The sequence below is a fragment of the Osmerus mordax genome, chromosome 6 (assembly GCF_038355195.1).
Source record: "Osmerus mordax isolate fOsmMor3 chromosome 6, fOsmMor3.pri, whole genome shotgun sequence".
NCBI lineage: Eukaryota > Metazoa > Chordata > Actinopteri > Osmeriformes > Osmeridae > Osmerus > Osmerus mordax.
In genome coordinates, this window is record NC_090055.1 from 11697485 (window position 1) to 11711918 (window position 14434).

Consider the following 14434-nt stretch of genomic DNA (forward strand, 5'->3'; position numbering starts at 1 on the left):
TTGCGACCAATTGTGATGTTTGAAAAGACACCATGATATTTCTACAATAGGCTACGTTTTTTTTTTTTTTCACGTGTCAGTGTCCATCAAATGTGTATACCATATCACATTTGTGGTCATTTGTCCTATGTCTGAATGGGGTATAAATTTTTTCTTAATCAAATATATGAACAAATAATTTATAATTAACCCAAATTAAAGTGAGCAGTAATTAAAGGCCTCATCAGAAGGACAATGTTTATAAAATGTTCTGACTTTGTAGAAATGTAGAGTAAAGTCAAAATATCGGCATCTGTCAATTTTGTTACCTGAATATCGGCTTACAGTGTTGGCCAATCATTTTCTTATCGGTACATCCCTACTATGTAACACTCAAATGTGATGGGAGGTATAGCAATGACATGTAAATATTGTATATGTTGTTCTGGTTGTTTTATTTCGGATAAATTACTCAAAAAACAAACATATTTTACAGCACCAACTAAGAGTCAATTTCATCTGGGAGGGGAAAAACAGGTGAGACACAGTTTGATGCTTCATATAAATGTATACAGCTCAAAGCTCAAGCACCATCAGTATATCTACTATTGTAATTGTATAAAATGATTTTTTTAAGATTTAATGTACACCTATTGTAGGCTTCTGAGGCCTACTTACTTCACAGTAATATACAGTAAATGCACTCATCATTTATACTTTCAGGCCAACAGGATAATTATGAATTAATTAAAAAGGGAACATAATTTAAATCAAAAGAAGGATTAGATTTTGTAACAGTGATATATTTTTTCCCCAGTGAGCCGGCACCATGAGTACGGACGCGGAGATGGCCCAATATGGCAAGGCCGCCATTTACCTTCGTAAATCTGAGAGGGAGAGGCTTGAGGCCCAGGCTGCACCATTTGATTCTAAGAATGCCTGCTATATACCCGATGTCAAAGAGTTGTACCTCAAGGGTCTGGTTGTTAAGAGGGATGGCGCAAAATGTGATGTGAAAATCCTTAGCACTGAGGAGGTAAGAGGATACTTAGCATGGAATGAAATGGAACTGACACATTTAAGCTGTTTAACCCTTGTGTTATCTTCGGGTCATTCTGACCCATTGTGACCCACCGTCGTATTGCAACAGTGCTGCCTTCGCAGCACAATGGTTAAGCTGTTTAAGCTGTTAAAATATGAAATATGATTGAAATTCACTTGAAAAATGTATACATTATTCAATTAGTGTAGGCTTCATGCATGTAATTGACATAATCTTTCAGGTTAAAACTTTCAAAGAAGAGGAAATCTTGCAGATGAACCCTCCTAAATATGATAAGATTGAGGACATGGCCATGATGACATACCTCAGTGAAGCTACTGTCCTGTATAACCTCAAAGAGCGTTATGCCGCATGGATGATTTACGTAAGAAAACTACACATATGTATAATGTGAGCCACCTTAAGGAAGCAAATGACACCCTCAGAAAATGTAGACTTGAACTTTAATAGCAATATTTCCCTTTACTCTCTGCTCATATGCAGACCTACTCTGGGCTCTTCTGTGCCACGGTGAACCCCTACAAGTGGCTCCCTGTATATGACATGGAAGTGGTTAACGCCTACAGAGGGAAGAAGCGTATGGAGGCTCCACCCCACATCTTCTCCGTCTCTGACAACGCCTATCAGTTCATGTTGACTGGTATGGACACTCACGGATGGATGGCTGAATTCATAAATAGATGGACGGATGTATTCTTAGTAGCTTCTCGTATCACTTCCGACACATTTATTTGTCAATTTACTTTCAGATAAGGAGAACCAGTCAGTCCTAATCACGTAAGTTTAAGACTTTAACTGAGTGTATACTTTATGTTTATACTATATATATACTTATATGTATATAAATATGAAAATGTTTGTGATTAATGACTTAAGAAGCTTGACAATACTTATTTTAGTTCATGCACACTAAATTATATTTTGATCATCTAATAAACTAGTGGAGAATCAGGTGCTGGAAAGACTGTAAACACCAAACGTGTCATCCAGTACTTTGCCACAATTGCTGTTTCTGGAGGTGAGAAGAAGAAGGAACCAATACCCGGCAAAATGCAGGTATGACCTTATATACACCATATAAAGTGCATGCCATCAATTATTGACCCATCATTGTTTTCAGCCCCCCAAAAAAGTATTTCCATGGTACAGTTCAAGGGCGTATCTTTTATTTGACATGAAAACTGTAAATATATCCTCCCATTTTTTATTAAGAAAATTCTAGTCACCGGCTGCATCATCAGTTATAAAAAAAATCTGTCCCCCCACATTTGAAAACAAACATATTAAACTAAAGGTGTTCAAACATAATATATAAAGAGGGTTAGACCTAGTCAAGGGGAAGCGTTCCAGGAGTGAATGATTAAAGATGAAGTGACGAGAGAATTAATTTGGAAAATTGGTGATTAGTCTAAATGACCAACTGGTTTGTCTCCCTTCAGGGTTCCCTTGAGGATCAGATCATTGCAGCTAATCCTCTACTGGAGTCCTATGGTAATGCCAAGACAGTGAGGAATGACAACTCATCTCGCTTTGTAAGTTGAGGGAAAATATTTATTTTCACATATTACATTAACTTAGAAATCAATAGGATACGTTGAAAAAGCCCTCTCTATGCACTCTTTCAGGGTAAATTCATTAGGATTCACTTTCACATGAATGGAAAACTGGCAAGTGCTGACATTGAGACCTGTAAGTAGGTTTGGATTATTTCCCAGTTGATCCTTTAAATAAATGTTGGTGTGCATTCACTTGAGATTTAAAATGTTCAAATTGTTCTCTATCCTTTCAACTATGTCTCTCACAGACCTGCTGGAGAAGTCCAGAGTAAGTTTCCAGCTGCCTGATGAGAGAGGCTACCACATCTTCTACCAGATGATGACCAACCACAAACCTGAGCTTGTTGGTGAGGCATTGCAGAGAATATGTTCTGAATGGCATTTACTCCTTTGTCCACTCATTGAGGGTTCAGCCTTTTACATAAAATGTACAAATGCCTTGGGTGATCATAATTTTAGTTTTGTCTCCACAGAAATGTCGCTTATCACCACCAACCCCTATGACTACCCCATGATCAGCCAGGGTCAGATCACAGTGGCCAGTATTGATGACACAGTCGAGCTTGATGCCACAGATGTAAGTCACTAAAACGGTTGAACTTGAAAATCATATTGTATTGGTGGTTTATTGTAAACTTTCATTCCCCCTCCAGGATGCTATTGACATATTGGGCTTCACCGGTGAAGAGAAAATAGGCATCTACAAGTTTACCGGTGCTGTCATGCACCATGGCAACATGCACTTTAAGCAGAAGCAGCGTGAGGAGCAGGCTGAGCCAGATGGCACGGATGGTAAGCCAAATTGTTTGTATCGATGTTCTAAATAGCATTAATTTGACTATATTCCTGTGATAAACATTGCACTCTGATGCTCATTCCTCCTTTCTCTCCCCAGTGGCTGATAAAATTGGCTACCTTCTGGGTCTGAACTCAGCTGAAATGCTGAAAGCCCTGTGCTACCCCAGAGTGAAGGTCGGCAATGAGTATGTGACCAAGGGTCAGACAGTGCCTCAGGTAAGGCTTTAAAACATTTTGGAACTGATATGCTGTTAAGAAATAAAGCTTGATTGTAATATTCATTTTAGCATAGTGTTTTCAATTATTACGGGTAAAAAACAATTCATAAAATGAAATCAATGTTTAAGTTTAACTAACATTATAACGCAGGTGAACAATTCAGTGAGTGCTCTGGCTAAGTCCATCTATGAGAGGATGTTCTTGTGGATGGTCGTCCGCATCAACCAGATGTTGGACACCAAGCAGCCAAGGAACTACTACATCGGTGTGCTTGACATTGCTGGTTTTGAGATCTTTGACGTGAGTTTGAGATTGGTCATTATGGAAATATTAGATATCTTTTTTATCTTTTTTTTTATAAATAATTTCAAAAGTGGTTTCTTTCGTGTGTCATTGCACTATACAGATAGTATCTACTCTATTTCAATGATTTGATTTTAGAGGAACAAAAAGTGCATATAAAGTAAAAATACCTTTGGTATGGTGGGATCACTCAATAAAGTTCTGCCAAACTTTGCAAATCTACAGTACAACAGCATGGAGCAGCTGTGCATCAACTTCACCAATGAGAAACTGCAACAGTTCTTCAACCACACCATGTTCGTCCTGGAGCAAGAGGAGTACAAGAAGGAGGGCATTGTCTGGGCTTTCATTGACTTTGGCATGGACTTGGCTGCCTGCATTGAGCTTATTGAGAAGGTGAGGTGTCTGTAAAAACTGTGGATGTTTCATACCTGGCAAGGATACAAGGTTACTCATACATGTAGATAAAGTATGAATAAACTGACATGTTCTTATCATATCACAGTGCTCATTAGATGTCTAATTCAATTTTGCTGTTTCGGCTCACTCTTCTTATACACAGTATATTTGACTGATCACTTTATATTTCACAGCCAATGGGCATTTTCTCCATCCTTGAAGAGGAGTGCATGTTCCCCAAGGCTTCAGACGTTTCCTTCAAGAACAAGCTGTATGACCAACATCTTGGAAAGACTAAGGCATTTGAGAAGCCTAAACCAGCAAAGGGCAAAGCAGAAGCCCACTTCTCTTTGATCCACTATGCTGGTACAGTGGACTACAATGTCACTGGCTGGCTGGACAAGAACAAGGATCCCCTGAACGACTCTGTGATTCAGCTGTATGGAAAGTCCTCAACCAAACTGTTGGCCACGCTCTATGTTGCTCCCCCACCTGAGGGTTAGTATGGTTGAATTAAATGACAAACACACAGGTTTATACATAACACATTTTAACATGATTTGTTAATGAATTAACAGTATTGTTCAAACAACAAGACATATTAATTTATTATGCTGTCTAACTCCTGACACTCCTATAACAGATACCACAAAGAAAGGAGGCAAGAAGAAGGGAGGTTCCATGCAGACTGTGTCTTCTCAGTTCAGAGTGAGTGAGGTTTAAAAAAAATATAATTTTGGATATTTTCATGCTGTGATTGTACTTTAATATTAATGAGCATTTTAGCTTTATTTTGGATAATATCTGAAAGTAACAATGCTTTATAACAACCTTACAGGAGAACTTGGGTAAGCTGATGACCAACTTGAGGAGCACCCACCCTCATTTTGTGCGTTGTCTGATCCCCAATGAGTCAAAGACTCCAGGTAAAATATATTGTTTTACGTATTAATAATCTGAAGTCATTATTACTTTAAACATTGAGTATATTCATTTGATTATTATTTCTATGATTAAGTTCAAAAAAGTAAATAGCTAACCCTAAATGTTTCATCCAGGTCTCATGGAGAACTTCCTGGTTATCCACCAGCTGAGGTGTAATGGTGTGCTGGAGGGTATTAGGATTTGCACAAAGGGCTTCCCCAGCAGAATCCTCTATGCTGACTTCAAGCAGAGGTAATGTTACACACAAATGCAACAAAGATATGGTAGATAGACAACATATCAATTAATAAACCAAATTTCTCCCTATTCAGATACAAAGTATTGAATGCCGGTGTCATCCCCGAAGGCCAGTTCATGGATAACAAGAAGGCTTCTGAGAAGCTGCTTGGGTCAATTGATGTGAACCATGAAGAGTACAAGTTTGGACACACCAAGGTAACATACCATACACTATTGACGATGGGATACTGGCAACTCATGTTTGTGACCTACAGAGGTTATTAAATATCTTATTTACCTGGTAGACATTCCAAATGCAGTTAAAAGTTTTTGAGAGCAATCCAACAATCTTAATAATATGAGACCAGAATATGACTATATATGAAAAATGTCACTTCATTGGCATTTATTTGATCCTAACATCATACATCACTTTGCTTTCTACTTAGATAGCAATATGTTAACACTAGAAGTGTTTATGTTGTTTATTTAAGTTTTGTTTTATACCTGTATGTCAGGTGTTCTTCAAAGCTGGTCTGCTTGGTGTCCTTGAGGAGATGAGAGATGAGAAGCTTGCTAGTCTGGTAACCATGACACAGGCTCTTGCCCGTGGATACGTGATGAGGAAGGAGTTTACCAAGATGATGGAGAGAAGGTGAGATGGAGATGATAACAGGAAAAATATGAATTCAAGTATTTGCATTCAAATCTTGTTTGTAGGGAGCGATACATTTGGTTTTACTATGAAGCTATTGTTAGAATAATGATGTCAACTTGTCATTTTGGAATGATGGCTATCTTGGGCTTGAAAGAATTATAGACTTTACATGTTGGAATGGGTTAGGCTGGCTCTGCCCTCCTAAGTACTTCCGCTCAATTTAGATTTTGCTTCTGTACTAGGTCTGGGATTTCGGTGTATTAGTCAGTTTTTGGAAACAACATTTGTGTAGGTCCAATCAGCGAACAGAGGGAGTGGCTGAGAACGATGACGTTGATGTCGTTCGCTAGTTTGAGTTGTAGTTCAGTAATGGCGGCGGAGTTGCTGCCGAATATCCAAAAGTTAAAGCCGGAGCAAAAACAATCTTTGCTAAGTTTTGTTGGTGGTCATGATGTTGTGGCCCTCCTCCCCAAGGGGTTCGGGAAAAGTTTGATTGAAGTTTTTATTGTGGCTCCGTTACAGTAGTGGTGAAGGAGTTGGCTAAGGCGAACGCTAGCGATTGGTTATGGCAGATCAGAGTGGCGCTGGGCAGATCCAATAGTTTTAAACTTCATCAGAGTACCCGCCTTCAACGAAGTTAACGCTTGTCAATGGAGCGATCCCAGACCCTCTATACAAATGAAATGTACGAGGGTCTGGTTAGGACCAGGCTAGGAATGGGTTGGGGCTAGGGTAAAATTATGCAATTACATTGCATAATTCGTATCAAGCTAAACAATTACTGTGTCTATCTCTCATTATCAGAGAGTCTATCTACACCATCCAGTACAATGTCCGCTCATTCATGAATGTGAAACACTGGCCATGGATGAAGGTTTACTACAAGATCAAGCCTCTCCTGCAAAGTGCTGAGACAGAGAAGGAGCTGGCCAACATGAAAGAGGACTATGAGAAATGTAAAGCTACTCTTACCAAAACTGAGGCTCGCAAAAAGGAACTGGAGGAGAAAATGGTGTCCCTCATGCAGGAGAAGAATGACTTGGCTCTCCAAGTTGCATCTGTGAGTGAGCCACACACACACACACACACACACACACACACACCACATTCAAGTCTAATTAACCTCTGTTATTTTCTCAGGAATCAGAAGGTCTGAATGATGCTGAGGAGAGATGTGAGGGTCTGATCAAGAGCAAGATCCAGCTGGAGGCTAAACTCAAAGAGACAACAGAAAGACTGGAGGATGAAGAGGAGATCAATGCTGAGCTGACCGCCAAGAAGAGGAAGCTGGAGGATGAGTGCTCTGAGCTGAAGAAGGACATTGATGATCTGGAGCTTACCTTGGCCAAAGTGGAGAAGGAGAAACATGCCACAGAGAACAAGGTATCAACATCTCACCAATAACCAAGCAGTATTTTGTTCAAAAGCACCAACAATAGTTTTCACTTGGAGTAACTTTGTCTTGTGCAGGTTAAAAACCTGACTGAGGAGATGGCATCTCAAGATGAGAGTGTTGCCAAGCTGACCAAGGAGAAGAAAGCCCTGCAAGAGGCCCACCAGCAGACACTGGATGACCTGCAGGCCGAGGAGGACAAAGTCAACACTCTGACCAAGGCCAAGACCAAGCTGGAACAGCAAGTTGATGATGTGAGTAAAGTTAACTTTTTGTGCACAATTTGGGGTTTTATCCAACTTTGCCTCTATTGGTATTGAATTTAATCTCATATAATAAATTAGTTTTAGGGATTCAGTAGGACAATTGACTAATATAACGAATATTATACATTACTATATAATGAATAAATAGCTGTTAACATCAAAGCTTTAGTATGAGAAATGCATTTTGTCCTCTAGCTTGAAGGTTCTCTGGAGCAAGAGAAGAAGCTCCGTATGGACCTGGAGAGAGGCAAGAGAAAGCTGGAGGGAGACCTGAAACTGGCCCAGGAGTCCATAATGGACCTGGAGAACGACAAGCAGCAGTCTGATGAAAAGATCAAGAAGTAAGTATTGTATAATCCTTAGAGACATTCTTGACATATTGATTTCATTTACTCCAGCAATCCTTACATTGAATTTCCACTTCAACATAATAATTTTGATGTCCAATGTTCAACCCCATCTATAGGTAATGCTTTTTACATTGATTATTCATGTTTTTCACCTTGGAGTAATGCAATAATAAAGACCTATGAAACTGAGTTTTGTTTCTAATTATACTAATCAGATAACCTTTGGATTACTTAATTGAATATCTTTATCATTAGGGATAACAAGGCTTTTCTTTTGAAATAATTAACAGAAAAATTATGGATGTGCTTTACAATTTAATCTCAACTCAATGACACAAAACCAAAACCTGACATGGATTAATGTGTGCACTAAAGGAAGGACTTTGAGACCAGCCAGCTCCTCAGCAAGGTTGAGGATGAGCAGTCTCTGAGTGCCCAGCTGCAGAAGAAGATCAAGGAGCTCCAGGTGCGCTGTAGTTGCTAAACAAGTAACATTTCCTGTTTTTGCCTTGATGATATTGTACTTGCTTGTCTTTAAAATTCACCTTGTCTATTTAGTCCTTTTCCTCTCGTACGTAGGGCAGAATTTTGAGACTTTGATGCTAAATGTTTTCGTCTACTGTAGGCTCGTATTGAAGAGCTGGAAGAGGAGATTGAGGCTGAGCGTGCTGCCAGGGCCAAGGTGGAGAAGCAGAGGGCTGATCTGTCCAGGGAACTTGAGGAGATCAGTGAGAGGCTGGAGGAGGCTGGAGGCGCCACATCTGCTCAGATTGAGATGAACAAGAAGCGAGAGGCTGAGTTCCAGAAGCTGAGACGTGACCTGGAGGAGTCCACCCTGCAGCATGAGTCCACAGCCTCAGCCCTGAGGAAGAAGCAGGCTGACAGTGTGGCAGAGCTGGGAGAGCAGATCGACAACCTGCAGCGCGTCAAACAGAAGCTGGAGAAAGAGAAGAGTGAATACAAGATGGAGATTGATGACCTTTCTTCTAACATGGAGGCAGTTGCTAAGGCTAAGGTCAGTGATACAAATAGACCTAAACAGAAGATAGAATATATGTAAAACTGTAACCAAGTAAGCAAAAGGTTTTAGAGTGGGTTACCAAGGTTTGTGGAAAGCCTTTTTATGTTCACTGATTCTAAATTCCCTCTTAAAGGCACGTTTTGTAATTTGATATAATTTACTACATTTTAACAATTTAAAGATTTCACAACTTCAGTAGGAAAACATTGTGTTACACTTAACAGTATAAAGAAAAAACCTATCTATGTGATTGAAACATGATGTTTGTTCCACAGGGCAATCTGGAGAAGATGTGCCGTACCCTTGAGGACCAGCTCAGTGAGATCAAGACCAAGAACGATGAGAATGTTCGCCAGGTCAATGACATCAGTGGACAGAGAGCCCGACTCCTCACTGAGAACGGTACGGGACATATCTGTTCAAAGGCCTACATGCAGAAATATGTTCCACAAGGTGTATATTGAAAACAACCAAAACAAGTATAATAGAGAATCAGACTTAAGGAAGAGCTTCCTTAATTCCCCACAGGTGAGTTTGGTCGCCAGCTGGAGGAGAAGGAAGCCCTGGTGTCCCAGTTGACCAGAGGCAAGCAGGCCTACACCCAGCAGATTGAGGAGCTCAAGAGGCATGTTGAGGAGGAGGTCAAGGTAAAACAACTAAAGAAGCCCTATGTTGATTAACTATGACATTTTTACAGTACAGTGGTTTGCAAATACTCTTTTTGGTCCCTTACTACTTCATCTTCAATTATTTTCCTCTCAGGCTAAGAACGCACTGGCACATGGTGTCCAATCTGCCCGCCACGACTGTGACCTGCTGAGAGAGCAGTTTGAGGAGGAACAGGAGGCTAAGGCAGAGCTACAACGTGGCATGTCCAAGGCTAACTCTGAGGTGGCTCAGTGGAGAACCAAGTATGAAACTGATGCCATCCAGAGGACAGAGGAGCTGGAAGAGGCCAAGTAAGTGCAAAAAATGCAATAGTCTTCCTTAAGCTCGCAATATACAAAGTTGATAGTAATTCATAGTACCCCAGTATAAAGTTATTGTCAACCACTCAAAGTTTGCACGTGTACTTTTTTTGTCATCAGAAAGAAGTTGGCTCAGCGTCTCCAGGATGCTGAGGAGACCATCGAGGCCACCAACTCCAAGTGTGCCTCTCTGGAGAAGACCAAGCAGAGGCTGCAGGGAGAGGTGGAGGACCTCATGATTGATGTTGAGAGAGCCAATGGCCTGGCTGCAAACCTGGATAAGAAGCAGAGAAACTTTGACAAGGTGAAAAATATTGTGCCAGTTTTAGGTTTTGATGTAATTGTAAGTGTGGAACATGGATGGACCTAAATCTGCAATTGGGGCTTAAGAACTATATTGTCATGCTCGTGCCCTGCTTTTGTGCCTTGAGCCTAACGCATTGTTTAAATGTTGACATTAATTGTTAAGGCTCCTTTTGTGTGTGCTTCCTCCTAGGTTCTTGCAGAGTGGAAGCAGAAGTATGAGGAGGGCCAGGCTGAGCTGGAGGGAGCTCAGAAGGAGGCTCGTTCTCTAAGCACAGAGCTCTTCAAGATGAAGAACTCCTATGAGGAGGCTCTTGACCAACTTGAGACTCTGAAGAGAGAAAACAAGAACTTGCAACGTGAGATAAATGTAGTGTGTGGGGCTTTTGTATTATTGAAAAGAGAGAATTAGTTCCTATTTCACCATCTTATTATACTGTGCATTAGTTGATTTACAGAACCATCAATTGGGGGAAAACAGTTTCCTGTTGAACTCGTGTTGGATTCAGTAAACTAAGCTTGCCAATTGAACAAGCTTCTGTTTCAAATCACAGAGGAGATCTCTGACCTGACCGAGCAGATCGGAGAGACTGGCAAAAGCATCCATGAGCTGGAGAAGGCCAGGAAGACAGTGGAGACAGAGAAGTCTGAGATCCAGACGGCTCTGGAGGAGGCTGAGGTACAAACTCTCCACAATTTCCAGAATGAAGTGGAAATGATAAACATTCTAAGGATTACCACAATTAAGAATGACATTTGCTAAAACATTCCTTTATTTAGGGAACACTGGAGCATGAAGAGTCCAAGATTCTGCGTGTGCAGCTGGAGCTGAACCAGATCAAGGGTGAGGTGGACAGAAAGCTGGCAGAGAAAGATGAGGAGATGGAGCAGATCAAAAGGAACAGCCAGAGAGTGCTGGACTCCATGCAGAGCACCCTGGACTCTGAGGTCCGCAGCAGGAATGATGCTCTGAGAATCAAGAAGAAGATGGAGGGAGACCTGAATGAGATGGAGATCCAGCTGAGCCATGCTAACCGCCAGGCTGCTGAGTCCCAGAAGCAGCTGAGGAATGTTCAGGGGCAGCTCAAGGTACTGTGAATGTTGACCACAGTGATGAGTAGACTGCCGTGAACTACATTAATACTTACTTCAGACCATTACTGCAGATCTAGACTCAAAATGGGGGCTCAAATATCCATCTCAGATCATATTTGTTTTGTTTTGGAAAACATGGGTGCATGTATATAGAAGGGCAATTCATAATATCATCCTTGCAAAGAACAATACACCTTGCAGTACAAACAGTACTGCTGAAGCAGTTAAAGAAATATTGTACACATCAGCATCTTCTCATTCCTCTCTACACTCTGTGGTGTTTCTAGGATGCCCAGTTGCACCTGGATGATGCCGTCCGGGCCGCAGACGACATGAAGGAACAGGCTGCCATGGTGGAACGTAGAAATGGTCTGATGGTGGCTGAGATTGAAGAGCTGAGAGTGGGTCTGGAGCAGACAGAGAGAGGCCGCAAAGTGGCCGAGCAGGAGCTGGTGGACGCCAGCGAGAGAGTGGGACTTCTGCATTCCCAGGTGTGGACAGCACACACAAACACACATACACATAAACACATTGTTACATAACATTCACAGCAAAGGTTTTGCTTTGCTAATATCCAAGTGTACTCTCTTCCAGAACACCAGCCTGTTGAACACCAAGAAGAAGCTTGAGACTGACCTGGTTCAGGTGCAGGGAGAAGTGGACGACATTGTCCAGGAGGCCAGAAATGCTGAGGAGAAGGCCAAGAAGGCCATCACTGATGTGTGTCTGGCTAACTAAGTATCACAGTACAGTCACTATTAAGTCACTACTTTACTTACACCATCATTAAGGCCATATTAAAGCAATATGGAACCACCATATAATCATACAGTAGCCTACCCCTATGGTAGCATACTTTCCACCTTGTGGCCATGTTGTAGTGATTGTGTTCATAATTCTAGTGTCGACCCCCACTGATCCATCTAAGTAGAATGCAGAAACGTGTTAGATGGTGCTGATTCTTATGCAGTTCAGTTCTCACAAGGCTTTGTTTGTTGGGTCATTCCACCAGTATATGGTCTAGATAATATAATTATGTACTGAGAAATCTTTTTTTTCATGTAACCTGGTACAATATACTATGTGTATGTACAGTTCCTCAGTTCAACCAAGCTGTATTCTATTGTTGCAGGCGGCCATGATGGCAGAAGAGCTGAAGAAGGAGCAGGACACCAGCTCTCACCTTGAGAGGATGAAGAAGAATCTTGAAGTGACAGTCAAGGACCTGCAGCACCGTCTGGATGAAGCAGAGAACCTAGCCATGAAGGGTGGCAAGAAGCAGCTCCAGAAACTGGAGTCCAGAGTAAGTTTGCAAATATAAAATGATCCCTGTTGCCTTGAGAAAGGTCAAATATTCTTAAGCCATGTTTTCCCGGTATAATGCTGTTAATAAGGACCTTTTAGCATGGGAGTGATGGATTCACCATGCGCTCCTGTTCTCCACCCAGGTGCGTGAGCTGGAGACTGAGGTTGAGGCTGAACAGAGGAGAGGTGTAGATGCAGTCAAGGGAGTCCGCAAGTATGAGCGCAGAGTCAAGGAGCTGACATACCAGGTAATATAACAACACATTCACAGAGCATATTTATAAAATCTGCATATTTAAAAAATCATCAGTGTGTGTAATTCGAAATAATTAAGATTTCCTCTCTGCATCAGACTGAGGAGGATAAGAAGAATGTAACCAGACTTCAGGACCTGGTGGATAAGCTGCAGCTTAAAGTGAAGGCTTACAAGAGACAGGCTGAGGAGGCGGTAAGTCTAATAACTTATTTGAGCTTTGCTTATGCAAAATAAAGCTTTCCTAGCTTTCGGTGTATATCTCTATGCCGTTACCAATGGTATTTTTCTTGTCTAAATTATGACTGCAGCAAGTTTTTAAGAAATCTTTTCAAAATGAATTTATCCAAGGAGGAGCAGTCCAACTCCCACATGTCCAAGTTCAGGAAGGTTCAGCATGAGCTGGAGGAGGCTGAAGAGCGTGCCGACATCGCTGAGTCTCAGGTCAACAAGCTCAGAACCAAGAGTCGTGACTCTGGAAAGGTAAAGATCTCCTGATGTCACACTAAGGGTTCCGACAAGAAATAAATGCATTACAGTGTTTTGTCAGAACATTTGTCAAATATAAAAATTCAATAGAATAATTCCCAGTTTTTTTCTTTCTTACAATCAGGCAAAAGAAGCGGAATAGACACTAACCTGAACAAGACCCTGTGCCTAAACATTGCTATGTTTCATAAAATATGTTTTACATAGTGATATTTTGAGGGGTTGTGAAAATAAAAGAAACAATCTTCAAAACGTCATGGCTTGTGGATTTGTTGTAGCAGGTAGAAATGTTGTCTTCGGTTGCACAATTTTGTACATAGAAATAAGTTTACACAGGTCAATAAAGCACATAACAAATGTATACATCCAAATTTAGTTTGAGAACACATGGCCTGTGTTAGCCTGGGTGCCAGCCGAATTTAGCCCCGCCCACAACAACATTTGGTTGGGAAGTTGGGTCTGGGGTCGCTCGGTTGGGGAAAAACTATGTCCGAACAAGAGCTGTTCGGACCAATCAAATTGTCAGGGCGGGCTTTATACGATGATGGACAGATGATCAACAGTAACGTAATCAACCACGTCACCAAAGAGCGCTTGGGTTGAATTTGTTTTCAACAAACATGGCTGCCACTGGAGAGCTGAGATGTGTAGATTCTGCCATCAGGTCTGTTTTAGAAGACATTGACAGCGCATTGATTTTGAAAGAGGAACAGAGAAACGCATTTGTCGATGAAAAATATGTTTTTGCCGTCCTTCCTACGGGATTCGGTAAAAGTTAACATACTATGTTGCTCTGATTGGTTGTAGGTCTATCCAATTGAGCGAAGAGGCATTTTTTTCGGGTTCGGTTGA

General features: G+C 41.2%; 1 protein-coding gene across 1 annotated transcript; it reads left to right on the plus strand.

Annotated features, from left to right (window-relative positions):
* Positions 1-485: 485 nt before the first annotated feature.
* Positions 486-13834, plus strand: LOC136944780 (myosin heavy chain, fast skeletal muscle-like). The gene is made up of 40 exons (XM_067238679.1): positions 486-516; positions 797-1015; positions 1263-1406; positions 1526-1682; positions 1792-1819; positions 1984-2098; positions 2482-2574; positions 2668-2731; positions 2847-2945; positions 3072-3175; positions 3252-3390; positions 3494-3612; positions 3766-3915; positions 4144-4314; positions 4512-4815; positions 4961-5025; positions 5156-5243; positions 5376-5493; positions 5574-5697; positions 6000-6136; positions 6944-7199; positions 7280-7522; positions 7610-7786; positions 7994-8139; positions 8524-8614; positions 8774-9163; positions 9445-9571; positions 9698-9816; positions 9932-10128; positions 10258-10441; positions 10634-10799; positions 10995-11119; positions 11221-11529; positions 11823-12026; positions 12130-12255; positions 12668-12838; positions 12984-13088; positions 13193-13288; positions 13445-13576; positions 13707-13834. The coding sequence occupies exons 2-40, from the start codon at positions 809-811 to the stop codon at positions 13722-13724; spliced, it is 5808 nt and encodes a 1935-aa protein (XP_067094780.1). The 5' UTR covers positions 486-516; positions 797-808; the 3' UTR covers positions 13725-13834.
* The last annotated feature ends 600 nt before the right edge of the window (positions 13835-14434 follow it).